The 19233-nt window shown below is 53.6% G+C and overlaps 5 protein-coding genes across 5 annotated transcripts; 2 read left to right on the top strand and 3 right to left on the bottom strand.

The window, feature by feature from the left end:
• The first annotated feature begins 938 nt into the window (after nt 1-938).
• On the top strand, nt 939-3435 carry TRIREDRAFT_75886 (uncharacterized protein). Its single transcript, XM_006963333.1, has 4 exons — nt 939-1333; nt 1430-1526; nt 1602-2197; nt 2263-3435. The coding sequence occupies exons 1-4, from the start codon at nt 1213-1215 to the stop codon at nt 3396-3398; spliced, it is 1950 nt and encodes a 649-aa protein (XP_006963395.1). The 5' UTR covers nt 939-1212; the 3' UTR covers nt 3399-3435.
• A 1502-nt stretch (nt 3436-4937) lies between these two features.
• Nucleotides 4938-6623, top strand: TRIREDRAFT_57581 (uncharacterized protein; the record flags this gene model as incomplete). Its single annotated transcript, XM_006963332.1, has 3 exons — nt 4938-5026; nt 5537-5803; nt 5903-6623. The coding sequence occupies 3 exons, from the start codon at nt 4938-4940 to the stop codon at nt 6621-6623; spliced, it is 1077 nt and encodes a 358-aa protein (XP_006963394.1).
• A 1195-nt stretch (nt 6624-7818) lies between these two features.
• On the bottom strand, nt 7819-9805 carry TRIREDRAFT_75884 (uncharacterized protein; the record flags this gene model as incomplete). The annotated part of the gene is made up of 3 exons (XM_006963153.1): nt 9741-9805; nt 8909-9682; nt 7819-8851 (listed from the first exon to the last, which is right to left on the bottom strand). Exons 1-3 carry the CDS (start codon nt 9761-9763, stop codon nt 7819-7821), a joined length of 1830 nt encoding a protein of 609 aa, XP_006963215.1. The 5' UTR covers nt 9764-9805.
• Nucleotides 9806-13571: 3766 nt separating this feature from the next.
• Nucleotides 13572-15324, bottom strand: TRIREDRAFT_57749 (uncharacterized protein; the record flags this gene model as incomplete). The annotated part of the gene is made up of 3 exons (XM_006963152.1): nt 13572-14610; nt 14664-14806; nt 14866-15324. The coding sequence occupies 3 exons, from the start codon at nt 15322-15324 to the stop codon at nt 13572-13574; spliced, it is 1641 nt and encodes a 546-aa protein (XP_006963214.1).
• Nucleotides 15325-16412: 1088 nt separating this feature from the next.
• TRIREDRAFT_120689 (uncharacterized protein) lies at nt 16413-18474 on the bottom strand. Its single transcript, XM_006963151.1, has 2 exons — nt 17900-18474; nt 16413-17845 (listed from the first exon to the last, which is right to left on the bottom strand). Exons 1-2 carry the CDS (start codon nt 18203-18205, stop codon nt 16673-16675), a joined length of 1479 nt encoding a protein of 492 aa, XP_006963213.1. The 5' UTR covers nt 18206-18474; the 3' UTR covers nt 16413-16672.
• Nucleotides 18475-19233: the final 759 nt, after the last annotated feature.

Raw genomic sequence — 19233 nt, 5'->3', positions numbered from 1 at the left:
CAGGCGGGACTGATTGAAGGCAAGGAGTTTTGGGTAACAACCTGAATTTGACGGTATAGGAGACTGAAGCCATATAGATTGTGCATTGTGTGTGTAGGTATGAATCTAGACGAGAGAGATATGGTGGTAAGGCTATATCTGTAGGTACGCGTATAGAAGGTTTGTGATCGTAAATGCCAACAGTTCCCTGCAGGCTATTACTTACATACCTTACATACAGCAAACGGATATACTATCACCTTTTTCATCCATGGCTGAGACAATATCCCTACCTAAAGACTCAACTTCGCCTGTAAAACCCAATACTACAGAGGACGGCGAACTTTCAGGAACCCGGAACCCGGAACCCGTCAAAGAATGGGTTTGTCATTTGTCCAATCCCGCAGCAAAGCCAAGCTTCATGTGATTTGCTACTTGTTCATCTATCTACAGCGTTTTGGCTGCCCGCTCCTTCAGTTGACTCTTCTGCATCGCTTTCTTTGCTCCTGGAGGCGATGGAATCATAGAGCGCGTGCTTGTATAAAAGCCCTATCTGATTGGCACATCATTGTTATGAATATTATCTTTACCATCCTGCCATCCATCCATCCGATGGTAGTAACGCAAGGAGGGGCTTTTTGTTTGATATTGGATGGCCAAGCTTTTTTTTGCTGCGGGGGTATCAGAATGCTAGAGGGCTCAGGACAAGCATCAATGGAAACAAAACGGCACTGGGCACGGAGCGGGCCAGATGACCAAGTCCGGAGATGGAGAGGATGGGAGGTAATAAATAAGTAGTAGTAGTAGTAATGGGTAGCGTGTAGTTGGTGCGGAACAATCCACCTTGCATCCGACGTTGATTCGTACATAGCATACTGTATGTAATATATAAATATAGACACATACTACCCTTCACTTGCCATTAGTAGGTAGGTAGTCTTCTGCTGTGTCGCTGTCATCAAACACTCTTCTCTTCTCTTTTTCCTTTCCTTTCTTCTCTTCGCCCTCCTCGCTCCCCTCACCCGCCCTGCTATAACCTCCTTTACTTCATAAAGGGGGGGCGGCATCAATCCTGCTAGCGGCGTGGGATTCGGAGCTGGATGCTGAAACCCTCGCCTCCTTATTAACACCTGGGGGGGCGCAGTTATTACGAAGACTCGATTCATCTCAACCTTATCACCAACAAGCAAACCGCTTCCATTTGCATAGAATTACTGGTTTTCTAGACGGGCAATGGCGCTGGTTCCAATTGCCGCGGCGGTGCTGGTCGCCTACGGCATCATCACCTGGGTCGTGAACCTGCGATACTACATCAAAGAGGCGAAGCGGAGCGGACTGCCTTACGTTGTCACGCGTGCGTCCACGAGTTCAACCCCCGTTCAACGAGTCAATACTGCTCGAAATCCTTGTTCAGCAAAGGCTAACTAGAGGCCATCGGAATGATTTGAAGCGTGCAACCCATTCTGGCTGCCGTGGCAGGTCTCACATAAGCTATGGGTGCCCATTATCAAGCTGTTCCCAAAGTCGTGGTGGGACGGATGGCTCGAGTATGGCTAAACCAGACAATCCGGCTGAAATCATTAAGACAGCAGAAAACGTGCTGACGGTTATTTTTTTTCCAGGATCATGATACCCAACTTTGCGTACCGGACTCGCCATGAGTGGTTTGCCAAGCTGGGCGAATCCTTTCTCATTGCCTCTCCGGGGGGCCTGCTGATGATGACGGACAATGCGGAGACGATCCGGACCGTCACGCTCAAGAGGGAGCATTTCCCCAAGTGGACGGCCGTCTACAGCATTCTCAGGCAGTTTGGCGAGAACGTGCTGACTACGGAGGGGAGCGTCTGGCGGATGCATCGCAAGGTCACGTCGGCGTCGTTCAACGAGAGAAACGCCGCCCTGGTGTTCCGCGAAGCCATCAACCAGACGCAGGGGATGCTGCGGATGTGGACGGGCCCCTCGGGCGAGACCAGAAAGGAGCCGCTGAGGACGCTGCAGCGTGACACGATGAAGCTGGCCTTGAACATCATCAGCTACGTCGGCTTCGGCATGCGTCTGCTGTGGCCGGGCGAGACGCATCCTGCGGGGACGGATCCCAAGCTTCTCAAGTATGGCTCCCACGAGCCCACGGCCGGACACAAGCTGAGCTTTACGGACACGATGGAGCTTCTGCTGCATTACCTGTTGCTTCTGCTCATTGTTCCGCGATGGATCTTGAGTACGTTTGCCCCCCTTTTGAGGTATATACAATGTTTCTGCTTCTCTAACGTTTGGCGGTCACAGGAATGCTTCCCTTTGAGAACATCAAAAAGGCGGTGCTGTCCTACGACGAGTACGTCAGCTACATGAACGAGCTCCTGGACGAAAAGATTGACGAAGCCCGCAAGGGCGAGCACGTCGAGGGCATGGACCTCATGGGCCAGCTGGCCAAGTCGTCGTTTGGCACCGACACCAAGGAGGCGACGCTGACGCGCGACGAAATCATCGGCAACGCCTTCATCATGTTCGTGGCCGGCCACGAGACGACGGCCAACGCCATCCACTTCACCATCATCTACCTGGCCACGCACCCCGAGGCGCAGCGCGCGATGCAGAGGGACATTGACGACATCCTGGGCGGCAAGGACCCGCAGGACTGGGACTACGACAGCCTGGTGAACCCGATGACGGCCAGCATGATCGGGGCGGCCATGTACGAGACGCTGCGGCTGGTGCCGGCCGTGTCCGAGATCCCCAAGAAGATCTCGCCCGACGCGGACGAGAGCTTCGTCATGGACGGCACGCGGTACGTGCTGCCCAGGGGCACGGGCATCTCGCTGGTGACGGTGTCGACGCACGTCAACCCGCGGTACTGGCCGACGCGGCCCAGCAAGATCACGCCCGGCGCGTCCAACATTCTCGACTACTGCCCGGACCGCTGGTTCCAGAAGACGCCGACGACGACGACGACGACCAGGGGGGACAAGGAGCGCGACGGCCAGCAGCAGCAGCAGCAGCAGCAGGGCAACGAGTCCGTGGCGGGCGCCGACGCGGAGGACTTTGGCGGCTTCCAGGGCTCCGACATCAACGCGCAGCTCTTCAAGCCGGAGCGCGGCTCGTACATTCCCTTTAGCGACGGCGCGCGGTCGTGCCTGGGGCGGCGCATCGCGGTGGTGGAGATCATCGCCGCGCTGGCCGTCATCTTCCGCAGCTACAGCGTCGAGCTGGCGGTGGACGAGTGGGCGAAGCCCGACGAGGTCGAGGCCATGGGCCGCGAGGAGAGGGCGCGGCTGTACCGGCGGGCGCAGGACAAGAGCCGGTGGACGGTGGGCCAGGCGTCGACGAGGCTGACGCTGAATCTGCACGACGGGATGCACGTGCCGGTGAGGATCGTGAGGAGGGGGGAGGAGAAGTTTGTGGACTGGGTGGACAGGGAGTGAAATTTTGGTGTTTGACTTGAATGTCTGTCTGTCTGTCTGTCTGATGTATTACCTTGTAGTAGACCGGAAGAGCTCAGCTTAATACAACAAACTTGCTCATCTCGGAAACGCTACGCATCTCCTCTCAGCACGAACAGTTAGGTAGTGACACCTCCAACGACAAGTCTCATATTCAACCAATTTGTCACTCTTCTTGCTCCTCATCCAAGAGGTCCGGACAACGCATCAAACAGCGTGTCCGGGCATCAACAAGTGCGGAGAAAAGCTGCAGTTGCCATGCCATCCTCAACGACTCCATCCGTGATGCCACGCTGCAGCATTCAAGGGTCCTCTCTCTCTCTCGCGCGCGCTCCAACAATCATCAACACCATCAGCAGCAGCCGTGGCATCATCAGAATCTCTATCCCATTATTCAGCCTCGCTCACTTCTCCATTATCCCCTCAATAGGCACCCGAATACCTACCTAGTCAACAAGATAGTACACCTAAAAAAAATGGCATCAGCGGCGCATCAGCCCCCATCCAACCAAGCCGTCATTCGATTCTTCTTCGTCCCGTAGGTACCTCTAGAGGTTCATCGCGTTAGTGCGGTACCTCCCCCACCCGCCGCTCGGCACTCGGGCAACGTGGTCTCCTCGCAAACGCGGCACACAAGCGAGCGACTTTTGCCCTCTTTCCCCCCCTCTTCCCCTCTTCCCTCTTGGTCTTTCTCTCCCACACGAAGGAAAGAAAAGAAAATAGCTGATCACAGCGGGAAAATCGGGTCTAGTCCTGAAGAGGACAACATAAACAAGAGCAAATACTTTGGGAGCTTCTTCTTCTCCCCCCTCGATTTCTTCCCTTTTTCTATTTTCTTTTTTTCTTTTTTCCCTTTTTAAAAGTATTCTTTTGCTGTACCAGGTATCTCAAGGTACACCCCAGCAACCAACCGTTGGAGAATCTTGGAAGAGAATCTTGACAACACCTTTTGACCTCATCCCGCTATTTTTGTCCATCTTTGGCTACGACTGCGGCTCGGACCAAGTCAAGGGTACAGATTACAATCAATCGATCGCACGATAACAACTTAAGCTGCACCCTGTTTAGCGCCTCTACTCTCTCTCTTCCGCAACCAGCAAACAAAATAAACTTCTTCATCCTCATTCAACTGGCTTAGCACTTATCAACAAGAAGAAGAAGGACAAGAGCACAACGCGGCTTCGTCCAACGGAATTTCTTTTCAACTGCAGCCCTGTTCCCCCGCTCACCAGCCAATCAATCAAGCCGATTCTTGCCGGTATCTGACTGGGGAAAAGCAACGCAACGCAACGCAACACACCGCAAGAAAAATATCATTGGGCATCGAATCATTTCTCATCCTCTTCTCTTGATTCGACAATCTCAGCCTTCCTTTTTTCTTCACCTTTTCCCAACCATTATTTCACACTTTATCGCTCGCCGGTTCACTTATCGCGCGGCGCATTTCTCTTGTTTTCTCGACCATTGCGCGCTCCCAAAGCTTCGCATTGCCTTCTTCCAAACAAACAAACAAAACAAACCATGTCAGTCGTCGCGCCGTCGAATAGCTGGCTGCGCGCCCAGCGCAAGAGCGATCTGGTCGAGCTGGCGGACAGCCTCGGGTTCAAAAAGTATGTGCTTCTGCTTCTGCTTCTGCTTTCTACTTTGCTTTTGTTCTTTTTCTTCATCTTCCTCTCTTACCTTATGCTTGCTGTTCTTGTCGTTGTTTAGCGCGGCGCATCTTGTTTGCCCGCCATCATCACATCATCCATTCCTTGCGTCATTGTTTTGTTTGCTGTTTAGCCTCTTGCTGTGTTTCCCGCTGCGATCTCGCACTTCATTCTGCAACGGACGATGCGCGCAACTTGTTCCATCATCGCGGCAGCGCGACCTCAAGAAGCTGTGACTCGAGAGAGCCAGCGATTCAGGGCTTTCTTGCTACCTTCTCCTCCTCTTCCACGCGCTTCATCTGCTTCTTCTGTCACGTTGGACCTGATTCCGCCGCCCTCACTCTTAGCGCGTCGCCACGCCGTCCATCGTCATTACTCGCTACTCCAGTAAAAGACAGCGAGAAAAAAAAAACACGCAAAACAAAACAAACAAGGAAAAGCAGGCTAACGCTCGCCCGTCCCGGGAACTAGCTACGATGGTCTCAAAAAGACGGAGCTCGAGTCAGCTCTCGACGACTTCATTGCGGGGAACAGCAGCCGCTTCTCCTCCCGATCAGATCTGTCTGGCTACTTCAACAGCCGCACCAAGGCCATGGGCTCTCCCGTGAAGCGCGAATCCAAGGAGCCAAAGGAGGCCAAAGAACCAAAGGAACCCAAGGAGCAGCCTCTCAAGGAGGAGCTGGAAAAGACTCTCAAAACGGCCAAGCGACGGGTAACCAAGGCTGCAGAGGACATCATGTCTACGTGAGTATTTACCGTTCCCCTTCGTCGCTGAACAACTGACAGCAGCGACAACCTTCTTCCAAACAAACTCCTCGCTCTAACACACATCTACAGAGACGCCGACGACGTCCGCGCCGCCTCGACTGCCCTCATCCAGACTCCCGCTCGCAGCCTGTCGCAAGTCGCCTCTCGCATTTCTCTTCCCGCGACGCCAGCCGACGTGGCCCAGGCCGTCGACCGCTCCACCCTCGCCGTGCGCCGTCATGTCTCGTCCTTCTACCAGGACAGTGGCATCAGCGAGGCCTCAAACGCCACCCGCGAGACGCTCAGCAACGTGACCAGCATCCTCCTCTGTGTCTCTGCGTTCGAGCTTTGGCACATTCGCCCAGAGGTCCTCGCCAACCGCTATGCCTTTACCGTCCCCGCCATCGAGTTCCTCGGCACTTCCGACCACCCCGTCTACCTGCCCGACATGTTCCTGCTGCTCACTGCTAGCTTCTGGTCGCCTGCCCTGACCTGGGCCTTTACCAGCTTCATCCTGCCCAGCCTGTTTGGATACTTCTTCAACCTCAGCGCGGCCAATACCCCCACCGGACTGAAGACTCGCTCCCGTGCTCAACCTCAGGAGAGCGTTGTCGACCCCTTGACCTATAGCATCACCAAGGCCCTCGTTTCCTACCTTGTCTATGGGCAGGGCGTCACCTTTGGCGGTCTTCTCTCCGAAACCGCCATTGAGCGGCTCAACGGGGCTGTCTATGGCGGCTACAAGGGCGTGATCACGGGAACCGCCATTACGGGCTTGCTGAGCATCTATGATGCAGTGCTGAAGAAATAAACCAGCCAGAGGCGTTATTGCCGTTGAAGCTTGAGAACTCCCTTAATCAATGGCATATATCACAAGTCTCTTGTTCTCACTTGCATCATAGCATGTTTGCTACAGCTCGAAAATCTTGGGCCAAGCTGCCACGAAGCTTTGTATGAAAGCCCTCGTGGCAGAAGGGGGAGGTTAGGGGAAAGCGGCGTTTTAGGTGTCGACGGCGTCAAAGCGCGGCTCTCCATTATTGTCGTCTTTTTTCTCTCTTCCTCGTCTTGATTTTTTGTTTTTTGGCTTTCCATTGGTTTCGATACCATGCCCGTTGTTCGACCTTTTCCTAGCCGGTTCGAATTGCTGAATAGCATAATTGGGTATGAAGTAAATAGGCTCCTTTCTTTCTCTTATTTGAGATGAAGAGAAGCCTCTTCGCGTCAATCCACCCTGACCCGGTGAATTGGCCTCTTCTTTTTCTCGCAGGCATGTTTTTCCATCGGCTCACGCTCTCATTCCCCCGCAATCTCAAGGATTTAGTTCGGGGTGCTCCTAACTGGCCAAGGGGCCTGCTTGTGATGGTGGCGAAGAGAGGAGTTGAAATCTACGTCGTGGCGTGGGGGGAGTTTCATGCAATAAGGAACATCTATTATGCTTTACTCTTCGTTGGAAAATGGGTTACTTTCTGATAGCTTTCACGCGTATGAATGGGAATTGGGTATTTGCAACGGTGCGCGGGGAGAGTTGGGCGATGGGTGAAATGAGAAATCTATTCGTGCCTTTCCAGTTCAACTGCTATATCTTGTCACGAGAAGCGTCGAGTGCAACATTGTGTCCTGAATTGCCCTATACCCCAGATATGTACTGTAGATGCTCTATATGTGCATGCATGGTCAACAATTGCCAAATCTCATGCGTCTAATCAAAACACAACACCATTTGAACAGCAGTGATCCATCACTTGCCCGACAGCGAGTCCCACAAGACCAACAAACGCTCTTCGTGTGAAGCTCAACGCCGTGAAAACCCCCCTTTTGACATACTAGACTATGAGTAGCCAATCTTGTCGATATATGGAGACGATAAATGTCGAGGCGGACGAGAAAAAAAAAACAGGCTGTGAGACATGAAAACAAAACGCCATTCCTATATGCATCCGCTTGCAAAGCAACTGATTTGTAGCGCGCGCCAAAAGACTTTCGAGCCTTTGGCTCAGACTTCCCCATCATTTCTTGTCGTCGGGGCTCTCAAACTTGATTGGATGCACGAGGAAGCTCCTCAGGCACATCCGACCGCTGCTCGCCTCGCTCTCTTCTTCAGCCTTTCCGCCTCGAATCTTGCCTCCGCCTTTTCGATGGCCCGTCTTCCCTCTGGCGTCCAGCTGAGCGAAGCCCAGCCAGCGCCGCCACAGCAGACCAGCAAACTCGCTATTAAAATACCAAGTAGCACCTTTGAAATTGTGCTCATTGCGCAAGTCAAACGGACTTCCCACGGCTGATGTCGAGTGGTCACGCCCGCCGTTGAAGACCTTGTCCACGGCACTGCCTTGGGGCTCCCAGGCCCGATCCAGGAATACGGGGTGGGGCGCGTACACGGCCTTGAATCCGTGGTGAAAGGCAACGCTGGCAGGAAACATTTCGGTGAACATTGTATGGTGGTGGCGCCACACCTGCTCGTGCATCGCCATCAGAAGCCGGCGGCTCAGTCGCGATGCCGTGATGATGGCGCATCGTCTTGGAGGCGTCTTGCCATATCCCGTTGCGTCATTTGAGAAAGCCCATGCAGAGCCGTGGACGTCAAAAATCGGATTCAGAGTGATGAGATCAGCCGCCTCACCAACACCGCACTCCGGGTCGTCTGGATTGGCCAGGCACGAGGCGGGCATAGCGGAACCTCCGCGCTGCTCGTAACGGAGCTGTCCTCTCTCGGGAAACTCTACGGGGCCAAAGACCCCAGGCTTGCCCGAATCCTTTGTATACTGCTCGACGGCAGCCGTGAAGTTCTCCCAGGTACCGTGATGGGCCGGGACGTAGTATCGCTCGTTTCGCTCCCAGAGCAGTTTGCGCGGCTGCTGGTCAGCCCAGTGGCCCAAGCGATCAAAAAGTTCGTACCAGTTGCCCAAGTACCGCATATCCAATTCCCAGTTCCAGAAATGCTCATACTCTGGGTGCTGCAAGGCAAAGACTTGAAGGGGCAAATGAGCGCTGCGGAAGACACCGTGAACGCCCCTCAAGGCAGGGTTGTTGATGGGTGGTTTGCTGATGGGATCTTCGAATTTGCCGGGATAGAATAGCTCCATCTGTGCTTCGCTCCACAACGTCACCAGTCCGTGAAACTCCGGGGGCACGTTGGAGTCGAGCAGCATCTGTACCGTCACATCGTCAGACCAGATCGGCGTGTCGTTGTCCTTGACGTGCAACAAGAAGTGGACATTGTACTCTCCGCCAGACTTAAGAGACAATTCGGTGATCATGGCCCGGAAGTTTAACACCGCCAGCTGCGTCCACTGGAAGCCTGTGTACAGGCGGATGACTACCGCGATTCGACCCTTCTTGCCCTCGTCGAAGTTGAGCGACTCGGTGTCTGGGTCAGGCTCTGCGAACCGGTGCTTGTTGGCGGCAGCGCATCGCTCCTGCACATCGCCCCAGTCAATCTGACCATAGTTGATCTGACCCGTCTTTTCCCAGACAGCCTCGCTACCGGAGCTTTCGGTATCAACACCAACGTCTGAGCCGCCATCGACCAGCTTGTAGCCAAAACCATAGGGTCCATAACGGCCAAATCGATCAAAGCAAACGTCATCGCGTATGCCGAAAATGGAGTGAGAGCCAATGGATGGGTCAGGCATATATTGCGGGACTCCGTCGTATGCATATAGGCTGGGTGCCGGGATCTTCTCTTCCTTGTCAAGATAGCAAGTTTTGACGCTCGAGTCGGATGAATTGTAAGGATCGTACAGCTTCGGTTTCGGAATATCCTGGCTTAGCGGAGGCTCGCCGAGAGGAGCTTCGACATTGGGGTTCGGATACTCGGGAATGTGATCAGCTTTCGCGACCAGAGACTTGAGGCCGTTAAAGTAACCATTCAGACTGAGCAAGAGGTCGCGTTAGTGGTGCAAGGCCTGCTGGAAGCGGGTGGGTGACCTACGGGAGAAATCGAAGCCAGGGCATCTTCTTCAAGTCCTCATCCCATTTCTTCTGGGCTGCTGCGTCCTCTTCCGCACTCAGTTCATCTTCGGCATCGATGGGCGCGGGATTCTTTTGATCCTCCTTCCCCTGTTCGGCTGCCTTTTCTTGTTTTCCTTCTTCCTTTCCTTCTTCCTTCTTTTCTCCGTCCTTGTTGCCGTTCTCTTCGACATTCTTCTCTCCACTTGGCTTCGCCTTCTCCTCAGCTGCCTTGTCGGGTTTCTGGTTATTCTTTTCCTTCTGCATTTCTTTATCCTTATCCACAATCACCAGGATAGGGCCGCCGTCTTCATTGCCGATGATTGTAGGCTGTGCTAGCGGAGGCTTTGCGCCCGGTTGAACAACTCCTGAGCCAGCACTGGATACCATGCCGTCGCCTGCTTTGAAGAGAGCGAACGACACGAGAATCATGCTTACGACAGTCCATATCAAAACCCTCCGATACAGACATCGTCTAAAGAATGAATGTCCCCGGAGAGCCTTCTGCTCGAAGACATTTTCGGCGTATGGTAATAAGGGGTCGTTGTTTCTGTTCGTCGAATCGTGGGAGCTAGAGCGGCTGCTGAAGCTGAGAAGTGAAGCCGTGCGCTCCATGGCGGCTGGAGCGTGGCAGGGTGACTATCACCCGCGGCTCTGGAATTTCGGAGGCAACGCAATTGTGAGACGGATGTAGATGCGATGTTGTTGTGCTATGCAAGTTGCTTGGTTCCCTCTCGCAAGCGCTTGAATTGTCGCAAATAGTCACAGGTAATCAATGTTTGGGTTCGGAAGCTGACGGTTTGAGTGAAGTGCCCCTCTTGTGAGCGAATGGTGGCGACTGCGTTCCGTCTCTCGGTAGGAATGGGAGCGAATGGCGAGATGGGACGACAAGCTGGTGACAAGCCGGTCAGCCTACAGATCCAGCGACTCCGAGCTTCGGACGACAGAAAGGGGGGGGGAATAGGGCAAAGGGGGAGAGGAGCAGATTTTGTGCAGAAATGGGTGATATGTACAAGAATTGGGTTTGAGATGTTGTAATAACCATAAACCTTGTACAGGAGTTGGAAGTCAGAAAAAAAACGTCGGCCAAGGGTCCCTCAAAGGGGACAGACCAAGTGGGAACTGGCAGGAGCCTCTGAGCTCAGCTCGCTCTTGCGCATACGCGCGGGCGCAAACAGCGATCGACAGGCAGGCGCAAGGCAGGACAAGACAGTCTGAGGAAAGAGGTGTGTAGGAATAAGGCCAAGCAAGGCAAGTCCAGTGAGGAGCAGCTTTCCAATGCAGATGCGCAGAACTTTTGGCAAGAACCGCCTGAGATGCTACCTTCTACAGTACCTAGGTACCTAGTATTTCTGTACCTTGGCAATTGGCCTCCTCTCCTCTTCGTCATTATCATCATCAAAGCCCTCACTTCACCCAGAGATTAATCGAATCTCGGCCCGGTTCTTCACGTCCAACTTAGCGCTTCTTTGCAAAGAGCACGGACAGAAATGTTTCGACGACCAGACACAGCGCAAAGGCTATTTTGGGGCAGCGCACACAAGCTCCACGCATCTTAACACCAATGCGGCCAATCCTCCTCGCTGGCGAATCGCTGCCGCGTTTGTGCCCGCATACGAGTACATACACTACAGTAGGTGTGCGCGCGAGTGCGCAAGTGAGACGAGGGAGTTGCAGCCATGATACGAGCCGCATTGCCATCCGCGCGCAGCCGCACTGACACACCTCAGCATGTTCCATGAGACACGCAGATGAGCTAGTATTACAACCGGTACGATTAGCTCCGTTACTGAAGAAGAGCAGAAGCCAAGCGGTGCCCACAGTCAAACATCGCCCGGACTCTATAAGGCTTCATTCTGTCAAAGATGGATGAACTGAGATACCCCATTGAGGCTTGAGGTTCGTTTGTTCGCGTGCAATACCCCTTGCTATTCGTTGTTTCTGGGCTTACATGTTGCCAAGGCTCTATCTGGTACAAATATGACTGTCCACGAGGGAGCAGCCTTGTGGTCCAGGCAAAGTAATGAATCCGTCGACACACGGCTCGAACACGAGAATCGACGCGTGGCTTGATTTTGATGCCGCAACCAGCAAACCGCAACAGCGCCGCCAGCAACAGAACAACAGAGCGATAAGCAGCGGCGCTTCTTCAAAGCTACCTAGGTACCCAAGTTGGGGCGTCACTAGTATGTACGAGTAGCATCGACAGCCCCTGTCGCTCTCAGCGCCGTCTACTTGTCCCAGGCCAATCAGAACTGCACGGGCACTGGCCGGAACCCCGTTCGACTATCCCGAGGATGCCGCTCCATAATCCTTGTGAAGCCTTCCGAGAGGTTTTGCCTTGTCGGCCTGTTTGATCGGCCATTGCGTCATACTGATGCGGCAGATGATAACAGCCAACGACGAGGAACAGAGAGTGCCATCCAGCAAACGCAAAAGGGTTACTGTTTTCACCATCAAAGGAGGGGGTCAACTCTGGTTGTCGAAGCAGTCTTTGCGATGGCTGCGCGCCTCAAGCCGGGTTGATCGGGACTTTCTCGCAGCTGACGGTGGAATTCTTTGTCGCTAGAAGCAAAGACCGGCGGGACGCTGTGGCGTGGCATCCCTGCCGTTTCTACCATCCCGCTGGCGACATGAAACGCGTCCACGACAGGGGCAGCACACACTTGACACATTCTGAAGGGCTTCCGAAGTCCGGTTTCGTTTTTTCACGACCTATCAAACAACTGACTACGCTTCGGCGATTTTGCCATCGGATAGGAGAGCATTCGATCCAACAAAAGCTACACGTATATCGCAACTCTTTACAATGTCGCCTCACGCCCAAGGTACACGCGGCTTGCCTCCTTGTGAGGTTCTCCTTTTGAAGAACAGGGGCTCCAAAACATCTCATCAAATACGGAGTATTATGACCGGACAGCAGCCTGCCATTCCACTATCGACTGCTCTTGTGGAGCTCGAATTCTATTGTCATCTCGTTCTCTCGGGCCCCCGTGGAGGGATTCTTGGCCTAAGTCATAAAGGTGGCCCGGCCGTTGCGAGGGTGACATGAATCGGCCGCCAAGAACTGCCCGCGCACTGGTTTCTCGTGCAGCAATCTGCCAGAAACTCGCCCGCTTCGCTAAGCCACCTCCCAAGCCCCTCTGCCACTTGATGATTCGGATTGCCTGGACATGAATGGTTCGTGATGGGTGTTCGTACTCGTACTTGCAAATGCAGTCCGCCCACCATCATCCGCTTCGACGCACAGGATAGGGTGTGGTCGCAGCCCAATCAGCATTTGTCGTGCAAAGCTCGCTGTATCTCTTGCCGATATATGGAGACACCTGCACCTCAAAGACGGGGTACATCAGTTCAAACAACTGACCACTACTGCCGATAATACGATATGCATGCCAATTATGGCCATGCTCAACTACTTAGGCCAGTGGTGTTGGTCTTGCTACGCCGTATCACTCATACAAGATACCATCTAAATGCGCAGAGCCAAAAGTAGACGTGTATTTGGGAATTTCGGGGAGCACCATTCAGGTGCAGATGTCTTTGCTCTTTGTTCGAGTTCGAGCGCTACTTGCCCACGAAGCAACGTCTTGGAGCTTGGCGGCATACAACGGACACTCTGCCGAGAGCTAGCAATGCCGGCCTCACTAGAAACAGGGATGCTTGGGTTATCGCTCTTGTTGACTGACAGCCAACGCTGCTTGACGAAGCGAAGATGACCATATGAAATAAGTGTACAGATGAATGATATCTACACTGGCTCTCCCTTTGTCGACAAGCGCAAAGATATGCCGTTCAGCACCAGCACACCTCATCAAACTGTTTCTCGCGGCTTCTCGCCATCCGCGGCTTTCTCCTCACCTTGTCGATCGTCCACCTCTGTCGCTTCGCCGGCGTCATCTTCGACTGACTTCTTCTTCTTCGCATCAATCCTTTCCCTCCAGTCCTTGCCCCATCTAATAGTAGCCAGGACACCGAGCGTCGAGAGAAGCACTAAACTGGCAGAAATGGTCTCAAACCAACCAACACCAATGCCCTCAATGGCCGGGAGAACGATAGCTGTGCCCACACAGCCTGCCATATACCGAACAAAGTAGTTCGCCGCCGTCACCTCTGCTCCGCGTCCAGGCATTACGTCTAAGCAGTAAGTGTTCAGGGCAGGAAAGCAGAAGAGCTGCCCGACACCTTGCAAAAAGAGCATGATGACTGGAACGGGAATCCCACCCACAGCTTTGTCAATGGCCCATCCATATACAAGAATGCAGCTTGGCACGAGAAAGGCCATGAACGGGATTGCGGACCGTAATCGATCCTCTGGAACACGTACGCCATTGCGCTTCTTGATCCATTCCTTGACGGTTCTGTCCGCCCATCTTCCTCCCATGAACGTCCCCAGCAGATAGCCACTCCCTGGGGCCAGATAGAAGAGGCCTGACAGCATCGGTGACTCCAGATGGAACCGCGGGTTCAACACATACGGAATCGGTGTGAGCAAGCTATACATATTCCACACAAGCGCTGAGCTGGCGAGTGCGACCAGCACCTGGTTCCAGTATCTGAACAGCCGCATCACACGGATGGGACTCGTCATGTGGAGTATAGCCTTGGCCTTTTCTTTCCTGGAGCAGCCTTCCAAGTCGTCAATTTTCTTGTGGTGGATAGTCTCTGGTACAAGGAAGAAGACACCAAGCGACCCTGTACCAGCCAACGCCGTCTGCAGCCAGAAGATGGACCTCCATGATGTGTAAGTCACCAGGATGCCGCCTATGCAAGGGCCAAGGGCAGGACCGATCAGCGTGCCGGACATGAACCACCCGAGAGCAGTTGCTCGCTCCGTCGGCCGATATATGTCTCTGATATGCAGGTTAGCCTGGCTACCAGTAGTATTGCGAAGTAGGTGGCTCACCCTATGCAGGACGCTCCCAGCAAAATGAACGCCGTGCCTTCAAATGCCGAGAGAGCTCTGAATATGAAGAAGGATGCCAGATTCGGAGCAAGCGCAGTTGCTATACTCAGCAGGAAGAACAAGACTGTGGTCAACAGTGTCATCTGTGCCATTTAGCATGAGTACTGTCAGGACGAAGGCAACAAGGATCATCCAGACTTACCGGTCGTCTGCCGAACACTTGGCTCATCGGTCCCCATACCACGGGTGAGACACCCATCAGCGCCATGTATGCCGCATTGCTCACGTTGACGATGGAGCCTGTTGTGTGGTATGTCTTGGCAACCTCGGGCACGGCGGCCAGAATGCTCGTGCTTGACAAGGGCGCCAGAAAAGCGCAAAACGACAGGACGCTTACGATGACATGTTTGCGGCGCGAGGACACGCGGTCGTATACTTCTTCTCCAGCTTCAGTATAGGGGCCAGAAGACTGCGGTGGCTCCTGTGGTGCGGATGATTCCAGTACATCAGGTCCGGACACGTGAGACATTGATCGATAGAAGACGCCCGCCGGCTCGGCCACGGACAGGTTGACTTTCTCGTCCGGCATTGATGATGACAGCCTGGACCTGTCATCGCTCTCTGGGGAGGATGGCGGTAGTGTCTTCTCAGTCGAAGTCATGATTGTGAATCGACGCTCATTCGGTGCATAAGTTGAGCCCCCTTGTCAAATATGGCTTGACTGACTGAAAAAAACCGGTAGAGGGTGCAGAAGCCTCCGAAGCATCAAAACAAGAAGCAGCGTGCCGAATTTATCAGGTTACCATGAGAATGCAAAGAGTGTCAGTCATCGATGTCGCGCCTACAAAGTCATGAACAACATCTCCATGGCAAAAGAGTGAAGAACAATAGAACCCGCCTCAAGAGAACGAACGATGCATACGACCCATGATCGAAGACAAAAAATATAGGTGCCCACGAGGAGGAAATCCTGGCCGAGCTATATCACGGCAAACATGCCGTTACTACTCTGCTCCATGCACCGGTAAAGCTCGCCGCAAAAGTAACCGAGCTAAGAAGCCGCATATAGCCTTCTCCAGGCACCGTTCCCGTCAACTTATCGGAAGAATCTGTCCCTGAAGACGTATCTGGTTGGCTGAGGCTTTGCAGCCATCGAACCCGCAGCCATCGGCCCGCCTTTAGGCTCTCGAGGGCTGCAACCGAAACACCCCCCCTTTCCCCGTTTGTATGCTGTGAGCATTGAATTTGTTCGGTGGCTGCATGAGGTGGGTTTTCGCTGGAGGATTCTTCCCTTGGCCCTGATTTGAAGTTGTTATCTTTGCGCTAATGGCCGGTTTATACCCGGCCATGGCTCGGCGTCTTTCCTTGGAGGCCGGTTGCTTCCAAGCATATGCATACAACTGCAAAGGCTGTCTCTTGTCCGTACGCCGGATAATGCTGCCGTGTCAGGAGAGGAAGCTGACACCCTTTCAGTCTTTGGTAAGGCGATGCTGGGAACTAATGCATGGTGATTTGAACTGCTGTCAACGAAACGGCCTCCCTGGGATACAGACTGAGCAGATAGTAATACCGACGTTGGCGAAAGCCCAGTCGCCAACTCCCCTTTCATGCACCGCCATATGCTTTCCACAACCTACACCGAAATGCTCATTACCTTGTCTCCAGTCAAGTCGCGCAGTCGACTGAGTTGTAAGAATGCTCTCATTAGACTCTCAGAGTGTCTAGCGTACATCTAGAATGCTATGTGACTTATTGTCTATGCAAAACTCCATACTCCAGCGCATGCATCATCTTGTACATCGGAAGCTCGTAGAACATTTCCTCCCCTGCTGTAAGTATATAAAGTGCCAACAAAATGCAGCGCAATGTAATGAATGAAACCATGTAAGCATGCTGCACCCTCTTCTGATTCAACAATGTAGAAACCTTTCCCCTTCCTCTGTGTCGTGTCCGGGTGTTGGACGGTGTGCGAAACGCCAAGGTAGATAATTCGGAATCAGCCCGTTCCATTATGCCAGCAGCTTCTGTACTCGCTCCTGGAGTACCCGATCAACAGGCTGCGAGCCCCTCTGAACAACAACGTTCTCCCTTCCGCCAATGGTGACCACCTTGAGCCACTCTGGTGCCACTTCGTTGGCAATCAGTCGGACGCAAATCATTCCCTCTTCCTTTGAAAGGGGAACACGCAGAGAGTCCTTGAGCTTGTCCGAGATGAGCCCCATGGTGAAGGCCTGTCGTGGCAGAGAGGCCGGGTTAGCCAGGCTGAGCATGGAGATCGTCGCGGCGACGTCGATGACGCGGTTCAGGGCCGCTCGGCGCTGGAGCTCTGGTCCTGAAAGCGGGAGAGGCTCGTTGGCTTTGGCGATTTGCTTGTATCGTAGACGGTCCAGCAGGCTCATTTTCGTGCCGTCGGGGTTCACCATGGCGGTAGCGGCCTGCTGTTTGGACTCCTTCTTTTGCTGCTTTGCCAGCATTCCTCCCTTGAGCGCTGACAGGGCATTGTGTCCCTTGGTAAGGATTGGGTTGGCTTTGATGCCAGTGTCCATGTTTCTGATTTCAGCGCGGGGCAGCTCATCCAGAGTCAAGCTGGCCAGAGGCACGTCCACATCGTCGGCCCTGTCACCATGGGCTCGGCCAGCGCAAAGGTCGCGGAGATTCTCCTCGAACTGTCTGCAGAGACGATCTTCGTTGATGGAAACTGCGCCATTGGTATGGTCGGGATGCAGCTCTACGCAGATCTTGCCACGGCCATAGTCGGACACGATGAAGGGCGAGACGACATCGGCAGCTCGTGTTGAAGTCTGGATGGCAATGCATCTTCGGATGTCGTCGACTGTAACCTGTCGCTTGCCCCAGGAGCGTGAGATGTTGGGTGTGATGGATGAGATGTCAATGGGCGCAATGGTTCCGCTGTGTGCGATCTGGAGGGTGATAATCTTGAGGAAAGCCTTGTGGAGGCGGATCAGGTCGACCAGCTCAGGTGCGAATTCGGAATCGATGCCTGACGTCTTGCCTTGTTCCTTTTTCTGGCCGGCCAGACGGAACGCGTCGAGTTTTGTCTGCACAGTCTTGGTCCTGACGTCTTGCTTGGACTTTGCGATGATGGTTGACTCGCTCGGCTTGTGCGCAACAGCGGCGCGTGAAGGCGTCGGCTTGGCGACCTTCTTGCCCTTGACCGGGGCCTTGGATGCAAGCTTGACTGGCGCTGGCGCTGCTGCTTTGACCGCAAGCTTCACCTCCGCCTTCAGGGCCGCCTCATCTGACGAGACTCTCCGACACGCGCGCTTCGACGGTGTAGCTGCCACCAGTTCGTCATCGCTGCTCGGGGGGAAAGAGATGGTCCTTCTCGTGACTCGAGCGTGGTTGCCCTCAGCTTCGTCAACGGTGGCTTTCCTCTTCCTCGTCGATTCACTGCGGGAGACGACGACGTCCTTCTTGGTGGTGTCGGGGAACGCCTGGCTCTTGGAGACGCGGGTGAAGTTGCTGATAGGCTGAGCTGTAGAGGGAGCTTCGACCTGGCGTCTCCTTGTGGTGCGAGGCATGTTGGATGAAGGGCTGGCTTCCTTCCTCTGTTCCTCCTTGCTTCTTTCCTTTTGATATCTGAAAGACTTTCACGTGTCCTTAGCTCCTGCCCTTGGAGTGCCTAACCTGCAGCTGCGATAATTCGAAGGATCAAATGGCAGGAACGGTGAGGATACGCCGGCTTAACAAAGAATCAACGCGCGGAGTGAAGACCGGGAAAGAGGCACTGCTCGAAGATGAAACAAGGAGGAAATCAACGGCTGGGAAAGCACGTAGCACGCAGTCTTGAATTTTTGAGGAAGTTGCAATGTTGGGAAACTTTAAAAAAGAAAAAATTGAGGAGAGAGCAAAGGAGTGAGTGAGATTGCCTTGACAACGGAATTTGCCAAGCGCTAGGTAGAAAATCGATTCCAGGTTGACGCGACCCGCAGACGCGGTACGAAGTCGGCAGTACTTACACGACGCGCGGGTTTTTGGGAGTATTTTGTGGCACGAGGAACGCACATGGGAATTTGGCGGCGCGTAAAGTGCCCCTCCCCCACATTATCGATATTTTGTTTGTATTTCGAAGTTTGAGGTGCAATCATTGTCAAAGGCTTGGTACTGAAGCATGTACAATCATTGGACATACCTCATAAGGCCTGGGACTTTGGGTCCCCGTCTGGTTTGCTTTACAGATACATCTGCGACATTTGGCTCGCCAGGCCCTCTGAGGTAGCCTATGCTGTGTATGCGATCCGTATTAGTGCCAGGAATTGCTCGCTCATGCTTCTCCAACTGGACGTGCAAAACCATCAACATCACTAATATCTGGCTCAGCCATAAGGCAAGGCTGATACTACGAATACTTCGGCACTGATTTATGCTGGCGACACTATGATAAGCTCGTTTCACTGTCGCTATAGTGCCGAGTAGTAGTCATTATTCCGACGGCTGTGGATGTTTGTAAGTTGGCCGAATCCGCATATTTTCGAGAGAGATCAAATCGTAGGAATCAGGAACCAACAATGTGCGGTTATTTGATGCCGGCAGCACTGAGACCTAGAAG

The sequence above is a fragment of the Trichoderma reesei genome (assembly GCF_000167675.1).
Source record: "Trichoderma reesei QM6a unplaced genomic scaffold TRIREscaffold_4, whole genome shotgun sequence".
Classification (NCBI taxonomy): domain Eukaryota; kingdom Fungi; phylum Ascomycota; class Sordariomycetes; order Hypocreales; family Hypocreaceae; genus Trichoderma; species Trichoderma reesei.
This window is presented reverse-complemented; position numbering and strand designations above follow the sequence as displayed.